The sequence below is a fragment of the Typopeltis vanoorti genome, chromosome 4 (assembly GCF_054136105.1).
Source record: "Typopeltis vanoorti isolate ZY-2024b chromosome 4, IOZ_Tvanoo_1.0, whole genome shotgun sequence".
Taxonomy (NCBI): domain Eukaryota; kingdom Metazoa; phylum Arthropoda; class Arachnida; order Uropygi; family Thelyphonidae; genus Typopeltis; species Typopeltis vanoorti.
The window spans coordinates 82237552-82251283 of record NC_143552.1 but is presented as its reverse complement, the minus strand read 5'-3'; the positions used below and the strand labels follow the sequence as shown (position 1 = coordinate 82251283).

Sequence of the window (13732 nt, the reverse complement as noted above, 5' to 3'; positions counted from 1 at the left end):
AATCAGCATTGTCTTTACTTTTGACTTCAAGCAACTTTTTTTTTTTTTCAGATGTCCCTCTTCTGGTGGTCTCCACTCAGCACTCTGGTGCTTTGTTTTGGTCTCATACTCAAAACAACACGTTTCGTCACCAGTCACGATCATTTCGAGGAAGTTTGAGTTCTTACGAGCGGTTTTAATGAGGTCCTTGCAGTGTTCAATTTGATACATTTTTTTCGTCATCGGTCAACTCGTGGGAACAAATCGCGAATTCAATTCACGAAGGCCTAAACTCTCGGTCAAAATGTTGTGTACAGTTGATTTTGGAATCCCCAATTCATCTTCAATCAATCTTACGGACGGACGATTTCGAGTTTTCTTTGATGAAATCGCGCACTTTTTGGATGTTAACTTCACTCAGTCCAGTTTTTGGACGGCCCGGCTATTTGTCATCCTGAAACGTCTCACGACCACTTTGAAATCGCTTAAACCACTCGTAAACTTGAGTATGGGATAAGCATTCATCATCATATGCTTTTTGAAGCATTCGATGCGTTTCGGTAAAACATTCACCAAGTTTAACACAAAAGTCAATTGCAGCTCTCTGTTTGAAACTCATTTTCTGACCGTTTGTCAAAACACACTGTCACTCTTGACACTATAACTCAGCTTCTAATGAAACAAATGTCATAAACAGTTGACACAACACTAATGAAGGTTGCCGCTTTCGACAACAAAAAAGATACAACAGGTGGTGCCATTAGTTTCTTCTATTTTCGAAAAGTTCGGTTTCTTTTTAGACAGAGGTTGTAATTTTTTTGAAAGAAAAATGTTAAAATTTATTATTACTATTATTATTATTCCAATGGGAGTTGGCAGTTCTTTTTAGCCATAATTTTCTTGTAAAATTGGTAGGAACCAGTTTCCACCATTAAGAGTCACTGGCAACTAAGCTCAATTAATTCAGAGGAACTTGGGACAGAGGGTATGATATGACAATTGCCACTATATATGATTATTATTATCAAACCTCCACGGAACCAAAAGACTCATTGCAGGAGGTCTCACTGTACTTAATAATAAAATAATAATACAGCAGTTACAGGTATATTAATGTACAATAAATAACTGTAAGTTATAATAAACACAGTTTATTATAGCATGCCTTAAATACAGGGGGGGGGGGGTTCTGGAAAGTTCTTATAAACACCTAGAACAAAAATTATATTAAAGCAACTGATATAACAACAAGAAAGAACATACCAGTAGCAGAGTTATAAAGATAACTTATGTTCTTATATTCTTATATCCTCGTATGTTCTTTCTTGTAGTTATATATCAGTTGCTTTAATATCAATTTTGTTCTAGGTGTTTATCAGAACTTTCCAGACCCTTCCCCCCCTCATATATATGACAGGCTATTAATCTATAATCATGACTTACATGAATTATACATGACAGGTTAAAGGAACTCTAATGAGATGAGGAGGTATTAAGTCTAGTGTTCATAAGTTTTGTTTTATTTTTAAAATTATCTATCCAATCACAACAGGAATGTAATATGGGAAAAAAATCATTCAGATTTTTTTCCCATATTACAATTTATTCACAAATTGGCATTTGGGATAACCATTAAAAAAGTTGAATAACTTACGAAAAGTGTGTCCAACTTCAAACAACTTTCCCCATCCAATAACTGAACAAATTTCACCATGCCACATACTGGAATCTTCAGATTCAGGTAGACACAAAGGCCGAATGTAGTCACTAAACATGAAGAGACGATATAATGATACATTTAAAAGTAGAAATACTCTAGGCTATATTTGAATATTATAGTATAGTATATATTCAATGACTCTTTTTGTCTAAGAAATGTCTGTGCATTAGCCTAGTGGCTATGCGCTTCGCAACCATATGGCTGGGGAAGAAGTGTCCTTGGTTCGATTCCCGTCGACAATGTGAGGAGCTTAAGGATCTTTCTCAGCCATAGCCAAGTTAGCCAGTCTTGGGCATGGACAGCAGGGTTTTCCCCCCCCCAGTTTATCTGGGGTGTTTCATCCTGCAAGCAGGCAAACCAGTCCCGTGAACATACAGGCTACAGTCATAGGATATGGTACTTAATCCCTCATTAGGACGACTCAGCCAGTCCAAAAAGACGGTCGAGGAACGGAGAAACCCAACATGAATAAAATAAAATATCTAAGAAATTAGAAATCTTAAAATTGACAGTTAATTATTATTATTATTATTATTAAACAAGACCTCATGGAGTCAAAGACTCATCTAGGAGGTCCTTTTATCTCACACACATCTCATCATACTGCATCTTAAACACATTCAAACTCCTTGCAGACACCACACTCTCAGGCAAGGCATTCCAATTACAACTCTGCACGAAAAAATCCTGCCTCTCACTCCCCTACTCACACCCTCTTTATACAGTTTCCAGGGATGACCTCTGGTTCTCCCCTGATCTCCCACTATTCTCTGTAGAACTTCTCCACCATTAATCCTATAACAACTCCTTACCAACTTGTAGGTCTCTATCATATCTCCCCTCTTCCTTCTCTCCACTAGACTGTGCAAATTACATCTTTTCAATCTTTCCTCATACTCGACATTCCAGAGGTCAGAAACTACCTTAGTCAGTCGCCTTTGGACCCTTTCCAACATCTCTTCATCCTTCTGAAAACCAGGTGACCAAATCTGGGCACAATAGTCCATGTGTGGCCTAATCAAAGCCTTATATAATGGAACAAGAATCTCCCAACTTCTACACGTCAGTGTCCTCCGCATCATTCCCAGAAGTCTTTGTGTTGTCTTCACAATTTTGGTGATGTGTCCTCTAAATTTTAGATCCTTATCCACTATCACCCCCAGATCTCTTATTTCCTCTACTTCCAACAATATATTCTCACCAAGCATAAATTCTGCATCCCATCTTTGTTTTCCAAATTTTAAAACCTTACATTTTGCAACAGTGAACTCAAATCCCCATTTGCTTGCCCAATCACTCAATTTATTCAAGTCTTCTTGCAAGGCCACAACATCTTCACTACTCTTTATGGTTCGTCCCAACTTTGCATCATCTGCAAACAACTGAATATCTCCATCCAAACCTTCGCCAATATCATTAATATACAAGCTAAATAGTAATGGCCCTAAAACAGATCCCTGAGGCACTCCACTAGTGACTTTCCTTTTCCTGGATATTGCACCCCCATACACAACTTGTTGATACCTATCAGATAGCCAGTCTCCAATCCAATGCACTAATCTAATATCCAACTCCATCTGCTCTAGTTTGACTGTCAACTTATCATGAGGTACTCTATCAAAAACTTTTGCGAAATCCAAGTATATTACTGTGTATCCTTCTCCTCTGTCCAAGGAAGCAGTCACTTTATTGTAATAAGTAAGTAGATTACTAAAACATGACCTCCCTTTAGCAAATCCATGCTGTCCATCAAAGATTATACCATTGTTGTCAACCCAACTCTGGATCCTAGTTCTCACAAGCTTCTCCAACAACTTAACCACAACACCTGACACACAGATAGGCCTATAGTTTGATGCTTGAGTTCGATCACCTCCTTTATGAAGTGGCACAATCTTGCCCTCCTTCCACTCTTTAGGGACTTGACCAAGTGCAAGACTCGTATTAAAAAAATATGTCAAGGCAGGTGTCAACTCTCTGGCACATTCCTTCAGAATACGCGGTGATATATTATCAAGTCCCGCAGCCTTATTTACATCTAGTTTACTCAACTCCCCAAACACCTCTTGCTCACTTACAGTCAGTCTCTCCTCCCCATCATCAACTGCTCTTAATCTCTCCACGAAGTTACATTCACAAGATTGAAAGATCTTTATGAACTGCTCATTAAGTATCTCCACCACACATTTTGCAACAGCTGTCTTTATACCATTTCCTCCAATCAATGTCATCCTTCCATAATCATTCTTTCTTTTGCTGGCTACATATCGAAAGAACTCCCTAGGATTCTTTTTAGCTTCATTAGCTAACTGCTGTTCATACCTCTCTTTAGCTACTCTCACCAACCAAGTCACCCTCCTTGCCTGGTCTTTGTAGACCTCATGAAATTGGTTACTTCCACTTCTCTTATGCTGCCTCCACAATGCCCTTTTTCTCTGTGTTGCATGCTTAATCTCTTTATTCATCCATCTCACACCTACCTTATTTAACCTTCTCACCCATGGTATACATCTAGACATTGCATCTAATAAATATTTTTTGAAAATCCCCCAAGCTGCATTGATCTCTTTTCCAGCTAACTCCTCATTCCATGCTACACCTGCAAGCTGTCTCCTGAGCTCTTCATAATCACCCCCCCTTGTAGTTCCACATATACCCTTTTTTCACAGGGGTCCTTGCACTGCTGACAACCACCCAAGTAATCACCTCATGGTCACTTTCACCAATTGGTGGATGAGTTGATACCTCATTGATAATTACATCCTCCGATGAGATGACCAAATCCAAGACCCTTAATCCTCGTGTGCCCTCTGTTACATACTGTCTGAGGTAGTTATCCCTCAAAAACTCAAGAAACTCATTTTATTTACTTCCAGTTGCTATCTCTTCGTTCCAGTCTATATTGCCATAATTAAAATCACCCATAATGATCACCCTTTTCTTATTTGCTTGGCTTATTTGACTATACATTTCACTATCACCACCATCCACATTACCAGGTCTATAACAACATCCCACCAAGTATTTGATTCTATTCACCTCTATCTCACACCATACTGCCTCAAAACCACTGGCCCCATTTCCCTCTTGCATCTCTACCTTGTATGGACATAACTCTTTCTCTATCATCAATAGCACTCCCCTTCCCTTTTTACCCCTTCTATCCTCACAAAACACATCATACCTTTCCATCTCTATTCCTGTCAGGATGTCATCCTCATCTAACCATGTCTCACTTATTCCGACAATCTCTGGGTGCACAGACGCAATTAGTGCAACCATTTCATCCACCTTGTTTCTTATACTTCTAGCATTGGCATACAAACACAACAACTCATTTCTGGATCTACAGCTAGTTCCACTGATACCACTCACTCGATGTGATCTCTCCATGCTGGACTGGGGCCATTTCCCTTTCTGCTTCTTCATTTTAGAACCCTTTGCAATTCCATCTGTTTCCTTTTGATCCCTGATCATCCCATTACTTTCCTGCCTACACATGCTCTCACCTCCTCTTGGAGCATCTACCTTTCTCACGCTGTGTATCCCTGTCCACCCTGAGCCTCCCTGTTTCCCTGCTCCTCTTGCACACCCATTCTCTCATTTTCTATACTCATACCACTCACTTCCCCATTCATTTCCACTTCTTCAATCTCTCCTGTCTTACTCTCCTGCCCTTCCACATCACTCTCCTCTCGATCCCAATGTGTATAATGGTATATTAATAAAATTATGGAAAGAGGAAAACATATTATAGAGTGGAAAATTAACTTTAATTAAAGTTAAAAAATCACTCAGCATTCTGTCCTCCATTAAATTCTACAAGAGTATAGTCACATATATGTGATATATATATAAGCCATCACAATAAATGTGGACCAGACTAATATTCTACCTGAGTTAATCTGCCATGCTCTATTGAAATAAAAAAGAAACAACATTAAATGATCCTTAGTAAGGATGAGCAGAAATTGGCAAATCAAACAAAGAAAAAAATCCTAGAGAGAGTTTTTTTTAGATATGTAGCAAGTAGAAGGAAGAATGACTGTAGTAAGATGATTTTAATTAATGAAATTGGTAGAATGGTAACTGCTGCAGAAGACATTGTTGGAGTATTCAATGATCAATTTATAATGGTGTTTCATCCTCATCATGGTGAACTCATGAGAAACTTAAGTGTAGAGGACATAGGAGTGAATGGTTTAATTGTGAGTGAGCAGGAGGTATTTGAGGAAATAACCTTGATGTCAATAAGGTGATGGGATCTGATGATATATCACCACGCAACTTAAGGGAATTGGCATACCTATTTAATAAGAGTCTTAAAACAGCACAGGTTCCAAGGGAATGGAAAGAAGGTATAAATGTTCCACTGCATAAAGGTGGTGAGAAGGCTGTGGCCACAAATTATAGGCCAATCTGTATATCTGGAGTTGTGGTGAAAGTACTGGAAAGAGAGACTGGCGAGAGTAGGATATAGAATTGGGCTGATAACAGTGGTATTCCTTGTGGTTATCAGCATGAGTTTGTTAAAGGGAAATCATTCTTTGCTAACTTACTTATGTACTATAACATGGTGACAAATGTCTTGGAGGAGGGAGATACATATACAGTAGTATACTTAGATTTTGCAAAAGCTTTTAGACTGCCACATGACAAGCTATTAAATAAATTGAAACAGATGGGACTGGGCAACAGACTTCTGAGCTGGATCAGTAACTGGCTGTCAGATACATATCAGAAATTGTATATGGAGGTGCAGTATCCCAAAAGAGGACAGTCACTAGTGGTGTGCCACAGGGATCAGTTTTGGGACCATTGCTGTTCGATTGGTATATTAATGATATTTGGATGGGTTTGACTGGTGACATACAGCTGTTTTCATACAATGCAAAATTGGGAAAAGAAATGCAGAGTGAAGCAGATGTTATGACCTTACAGGAGGGCTTAAATAGATTCCATGAATGGACAGGTAAGTGGAACTTCATTTCAGTGTTGCAAAGTATAAGGTTTTGAAATTTGTTAAACAACAATGGGATGCAAAGTATACACTTCGTGGAAAAACTTTAAAAGAGATAGAGAAGATGAGAGATTTGGTTGTGGTGGTGGACAAAGACCTGAAATTCAGGGGCTATATTGCACAAGTTGTGAAGATGTCACACCGGATAATGGCAATGCAGAGGACAGGGACATGCAGAAATAAAGAGATAATGATGCCACTATAAGTCCTTGATCAGGCCTCATACAGATTATTGCACATAAATTTTTAAGGTAATGAAGATATGTTAGAAATGGTCCAAAGAAAATTCCCTAAGGTGGTCAGTGGAATGTGAAGTACAAGGACAGATTGAGAGAATGTAAATTGCAAATAGAAGGAGGAGGGTATATGATTGAGACATATAAGCTTGTCAGGATAGTTAGACATGGAAGAGATTTTTGGGAGAGGGAGGTAGAACAAGAGGCCATCCTGGAAACTGTATAAGGAGGGTGTGAGCAGAGGAGTGAGGAAAGTGGTTGGTGGGTGGAATGCATTGCCTGAGTGTGTTGTGAATGTAGACACACTGAATCAGTTTAAGCACAGTTGGATGAGCTTTGTGTGTGATGGTGTGTAATCCAACGATGAGTCTCTGACTTCATGGAGGTCAGATGTTAATAATAATATTATTATTATCATTATTGGAGGTCAGATCTTATTATTATTATTAACATCTGACCTCCATGGAGTCAGAGACTCATCATGGGATGTACATACTATTGCACATAAAGCTCATCCAGCCGTGCTTTAAACTGATTCAATGTGTCTACATTAACACACTCAAGCAATGCATTCCACTCACCAACCACTCTTACTACTCTTCACTCCTTTGCTTACACACTCCTTATACAGTTTCCAGTGATGGCCTCTTGTTCCATCCCCCCTCTCTATTCTATGAAAATTCCCTTCCATGCTGACCTGATAACAACCCTGAGTAGCTCAATCATATTTCCCCTCTTCCTCCTATTCATTAAGCTCTGCAACTTACATTCTCTCAATCTCTCCTCATACTCCACATTCCAAAGCCGACTGACTACCTTTGTGAATCTTCTCTGGACCTTTTCTAACATATTTTCATCACCATGAAAACCTGGTGACCAAATCTGTGCACAATAATCCATATGAGGCCTGATCAAGTCCTTATGCAATGGCATCATAACCTCTCTATTTCTGCATGTCAAGGTCCTCCGCATCATTGCCATTATCTGATGTGGTGTTTTCACAACTTGTACAATGTGGCCCCCTGAATTTCAGGTCCTTGTCCACCCTCACTCCTAGATCTCTCACCTCCTCTACTTCCTTTAAAGTTTCCCCACCAAGTGTATACTCTGCATCCCATCGTTGCTTACCAAATCTGAAAACTTTACATTTTGTAACATTGAACTGGCAGTTCCACTTACCTGCTGATTCATGCAATCTATTCAAGTTGTAAGGCCATAACATCTGCTTGACTCTGCATTGCTCTTCCCAGTTTTGCATCATCTGCAAACAACTGAATATCAGTAGCTAAACCCATCCCAATATCATTAACATACAAATTGAACAACAATGGTCCTAAAACTGATCCATGCATATACAGTGGTGTACTTGGATTTTGCAAAAGCTTTTAATAGACTGCATGATAAGCTGTTACATAAATTGAAACAGATGGGATTGGATAACACACTTCTGAGTTGGGTCAGTGACTGGCTGTCAGATAGGTATCAGAAAGTTCTATGTGGGAGGGTGCAGTATCCCAAAAGGGAAAGTTCACTAGTGGTGTACTGCAGGGGTCAGTTTTGGGACCACTGTTTTGATAACAATAATAGGATATTATATTAATGACTTACAATGCCTACAGTCTTACTTATTAATATGCCTACCATCCAATCAATTGGATGGTAGACATATTAATCAGTAATAGGTACAAATCAGCCATAGGTACAAGTTAGTAAACAGACACTTATCATAATATGCTAACTTAAATAACCTAAATTTTTGTTTATTGAAGTCTCTGGGAGGATTCAAAATGTTGCAGACTCTCACCATAGCAAACTTGTAGTGACCACAGAAATACTTTGTTATAGTCAATGACTGCAGGGGAATTATGCCTGTATAAGGTGAAAATAGTGGCAGGGGTTTTGAGGCAGTGGTGTGAAGTTGAGCTTCACATGATGACAAATTCAGTGGGATGCTGTGATAGGCCTAGGAATGTGTAAAATAGAAACAAAGAAATTAGCTCAGTGAACAAGAGAAGGTTGGTCATTATGAATGATTTTAATTATAGTAATATAAAGTGGAATGAAGGCATCTGGAAAGAACTAGAATTTCTTGAGTGTTTGAGGGAGAACTATCTTAGAAAGTATGTAATAAAGATATATGATCATTGAGAGATTAGATGTGACATATCATCATGGAATGTGATTGTGAATGGAGTTATTGAATCTTCCTCCAGTTGGCTAAAGTAAACCATGAGGTGATTATCTATCTGGTGATGAACAGCAATATGAAGACTTCTGCAATGAAAGGATATATGTGTAACTACAAGGCTGGTGATTATGAAAAATTCAGGAGACAGCTTGGATCTATAGTATAAGATGAGGAGTCAGGTAGAAAAGAGATAACTGCTGCCTAGGCACTGATCAAGAGCTATTTAAACAGCAGCAATATCTGAATGCATTGAAAAGGTCTAAAGAGTAAATATGGAAAGTGTAAAATGGATGAATGAAGAAATCAAAGAAATAATCTGGAAAAATGATGGATGGAAAAATTCAGAAGGATGATGAGATGTTGGAAAGGGTTCAAAGGCGACTGACTAAGGTAGTTTCTGACCTCTGGAATGTCGAGTATGAGGAAAGATTGAAAAGATGTAATTTGCAGAGTCTAGTGGAGAGAAGGAAGAGGGGGAGATATGATAGAGACCTACAAGTTGGTAAGGGGTTGTTATAGGATCAATGGTGGAGAAGTTCTACAGAGAATAGTGGGAGATGAGGGGAGAACCAGAGGTCATCCCTGGAAACTGTATAAAGAGGGTGTGAGTAGAGGAGTGAGAGGCAGGTTTTTTTCGTGCAGAGTTGTGAATGATTGGAATGCCTTGCCTGAGAGTGTGGTGTCTGCAAGGAGTTTGAATGTGTTTAAGACGCAGTATGATGAGATGTGTGTGAGATAAAAGGACCTCCTAGATGAGTCTTTGACTCCATGAGGTCTTGTTTAATAATAATAATAAAAGAAAGCATTATGAAGACTGTACAAAATGCCTTCTTCCAAACTGCATGAAGCGTGTACAAAGAACAGCAAAAGTGCAAACAACTGGCCAATGAGGCCAAGAAATCTTCTGGAGAGCTCGTTTAATATGTGGCAAGTAGAAGAAAGAATGATTATGGAAGGATGATCTAAATGGAATAAAATAGTAGATTGGTACTGGTTGTTGAGGAGAATATAGTTGAGATATTCAAAGAACAGTTCATTAAATCATTTCATCCTCATAAGTAAGGCATCATGAGAAGCTTGTCTATAAAGAGAAGGGACTGATGGTGGGCAAGCTGAAAGTATATAAAGAAATAAGTAAACATCATCATTAAGACAGTAAGACTTGATGTCATATCACTATATGTCATAAGAGAATATGAGGGGATTCTGAAAAGTATCTGTGCCTCAACCATAGATGGCAACACTATCAGCAAGATTTTTTTTCCTAAGTTGGTACATCTGTCATAAGCATCCATGTGAAATTCCAAGTCATTCTATCAAGTAGTTTGTTTTATACAGCGGTCTGAAGCAAAAATGTTGTCTGTATCCCTTGAAATGGATAAAATTGACTATCGTGTGGTTATAAAATTCTTTGTAAAAGGTTTAATACCAAAAGAAATTCATTCAAAGTTCATAAAAGTTTATGACCACTCTTCTCCTTCATTTTCAACAATTAAGAAATAGAAATGGGCTGCCTAGTTTAAACATGGCTGTACCAGCCTTGAAGATATCCACGTGAAGGACGTCCAAAAAATGTAACAACACTAGAATCAGTGATCAAGTGCACAATATGGTATTGGATGACTGTCAAAGTGCATGAAATTGCTATAGGCATTTCAAAACAACATGTAGGATATATTTTGCATGAAGAATTGCAAATGAAAAAAGTTTTGTGCAAGATGGGTGCTGCGCTTGCTCACAGCAGATCAAAAACGCACTCACATGGAAATCGCTGAACAGTGCTTGGAGCGTTTTAACAAGAATAAAACTGATTTTGTGCACCGATTTATTACTATGGATGAGACTTGGATTCACCATTACACACCAGAATCCAAACAGCAGTCAAAACAGTGAACAGAAGCCAGTTGTTCAGCATCAAAATAGACAAAGTCGGTTCCATCAGCAGGAAAGGTCATGGTCGGTGTTTTGGGATGCTAAAGGCATTTTGTTTATTAATTATCTTGAAAAGGGTAAAACAATAACCGGAGAATATTATTCTGATCTTTTAACCAGACTAGATGACAAAATTTGTGAGAAAAGACCCAGTTTGCAGAAGAAAAAATCACCTTTCACCAGGACAATGCATCTGCCCACAAAGGTGTTTTGGAAATGAGAAAATTAAGGGATTTGCACTATGAATTGATGTATCACCCACCCTATTCCTCAGATTCGGCTCCCTCTGACTTCTATCTCTTCCCAAAACTAAAGCTCTTCCTCGCTGGTCAGCGTGTTTGTTCGAATCAAGAGGTGATTGCAGCTGTAGAGGAGTATTTTGCTGAGAACCACTACAGGGATGGGATAATGGTACTGGAGCATCGCTGGAATAAATGTATTAGTCTTAAGGGGGATTGTGTTATGTTAAAAAATAAAAATCATTTTGAAATTATAAATTATTCGTTTTTTCATTGTCATGCTGAGAACTTGACAATGCACTTCATACCTTAACAATCCCAGAACACTGTGGCCGTGACTTTTCAGACAGTGTTTACTTGAAAAGTTTGGAATTTTTTGCACACGAGTCTTATTTGCTCTCCATAAAGTGATGAACCTATGTTTAGTCTCCTGTGACTAGCAAGTGAGAAAACCCTTGCCTTTGTCACCGTATTGCAACAGATTCTCCAGACACATCCCTAAGTGTGTTGCCCTGTGCTCCTCTGACAATTGTCAGGGCATTCAGTGAGAATACACCTTTCAAAAGCCAAGGACATCATGAATAATTTTGTAAAGAGTGGACTTGCTCAAGTTCACCACTTGTAAAATTTCATGCAGTTTCACTCAATGGTCTTCAATTACAATGCCCTTAATATGTGAAATATTGTTTTTTGTCTTGCTCAATGAAGGCCTGTCTGCTTGATGTCACCACAGCCTGCTTTAAATTCACTGCACCAAAAAAACACTTGCTTCTTTGACATCACTTTTTTGCTATACACAGCAGCCAATTATTATTATTATTATTATGTGACACCTCCAAGGAGTCCAAAGACTCATCAAGGGAGGGCAACTACTCTACAACACTCCGTCTCCACCAATCAATCCATCAACTACAGTCAACTGCATGATCTACACCAATAACATCTACTGCTTACCACCATTAATATTTTCACAGACAATCACAAACATCCCTGCCCATGGCAGGATTCGAACCCACAGCCTTTTGGCTATAGAGCAGATACGCTAACCACTCAGCCAACCAGGCCAGCATGTTCACTATGAATTACTTAGTCAAGCCCCTTTTGCTTGCAAAAAACAAACAGATTAATGGACACCAGTTTTGGACCACACTTGCATGGTAGCCACCATCTGAAACTGGAATTAGCTGCAATGTGATAGTAGTACCACATTGCAATGGCAGTCTTTTTGAATGCTATTAATGGGTCTATCTGTCCACTGTGTTTTATCTCATTCCTTTTCACCATTATTAAGAAAAAAAAATGTGTTACCTTACTTTTTGGAAACCGCTCATAGCTAAAAATATTACTACAATTATTATTATCAGACCACCTTGGAATCAAAAGACTCATTATGGGAGGTCCTATCTCACACAAAGTTTATCAAAATGTGTCTTAAACACATTCACCATCCCCATATACCCATCACACTCGCAAGTAATGCATTCCAATCTCCACACAAAAAAACCTGCTCATCACCCAACCCCTTGTTCACACCCTCCTTATATAACTTTCAGGAAGGCTTCTTGTTTTCTTCTCCCATTTTCTCCAATTCTATGAAAAGCTTCTTACACATTAATATGGTAATAATAATAATCCCTTACCAACTTATATGTCTGAAGCATATCCCTCCCACCCTCCATTTCTATCCACCAGACTTTGCAAATTGCATTTCCACAATCTTTCTTTATATGCAACATTCCAGAGACCAGAAACTACTTTAGCCAGTAATAATCTCTGTATCCTTTCCATTATATCTTTATCATTTTAAAAACAAAGTGAAATTTGGTGGATAACAATCCATATATGACTTGATCAAGGCCTTATACAATGGACTATAAATAACCTAATTTCTTCTACATGCCAGTATATTTTTTTAGATCAGGAAAAAAAAAAAAATCTAATTTAAGTAATATGGTCTGAATAAATTTAATAATATGGTCAACTGGTTTTATACTTCTGGTTTCTATGGAGAGAGAGAGAGAGATGTACAATATGCAGGCTTCCATTTATATAAGTGATTCAATCAAGCAATTAATATTATTAAACAAGTCACATACCTGAAGGACACCTGATGATTTAATCGTAAAAGGGCAAGATCATTGATAAATCCTTTATCTACATATTCAGGATGCAGAATAATATGAGTAATAGTTCGAATGGCTTCATAAGGTGATTTCAATTCAGACCCTCGTCTTAGTAAACCTAAACGTGCTGTCCAATGGGCTGTTTTATTGCTGAAATGAATTAGAACAATGAAATTCTTGGCAATCAGTATTACAGCTAGACAAAAGGTTTTAATATTTCATCAAGCTATTTCATATCAAAACATGTAAGAAAGATTGAAATAATTAAATTACAAGGCTCCTTAAATTCCTAATG

At 38.2% G+C, this 13732-nt stretch overlaps 1 protein-coding gene across 1 annotated transcript in view; it reads right to left on the bottom strand.

The window, feature by feature from the left end:
• Window positions 1–13732, bottom strand: part of LOC150107452 (uncharacterized) — a 133536-nt gene that overhangs the window by 46860 nt on the left and 72944 nt on the right. The window contains exons 9-10 of the mRNA XM_090391302.1: window positions 13411–13587; window positions 1634–1746 (exon numbers count right to left, since the gene is read on the bottom strand). Of these exons, the coding sequence (XP_090247428.1) occupies window positions 1634–1746; window positions 13411–13587 (290 nt within the window). The remainder of the gene's footprint in view (window positions 1–1633; window positions 1747–13410; window positions 13588–13732) is intronic.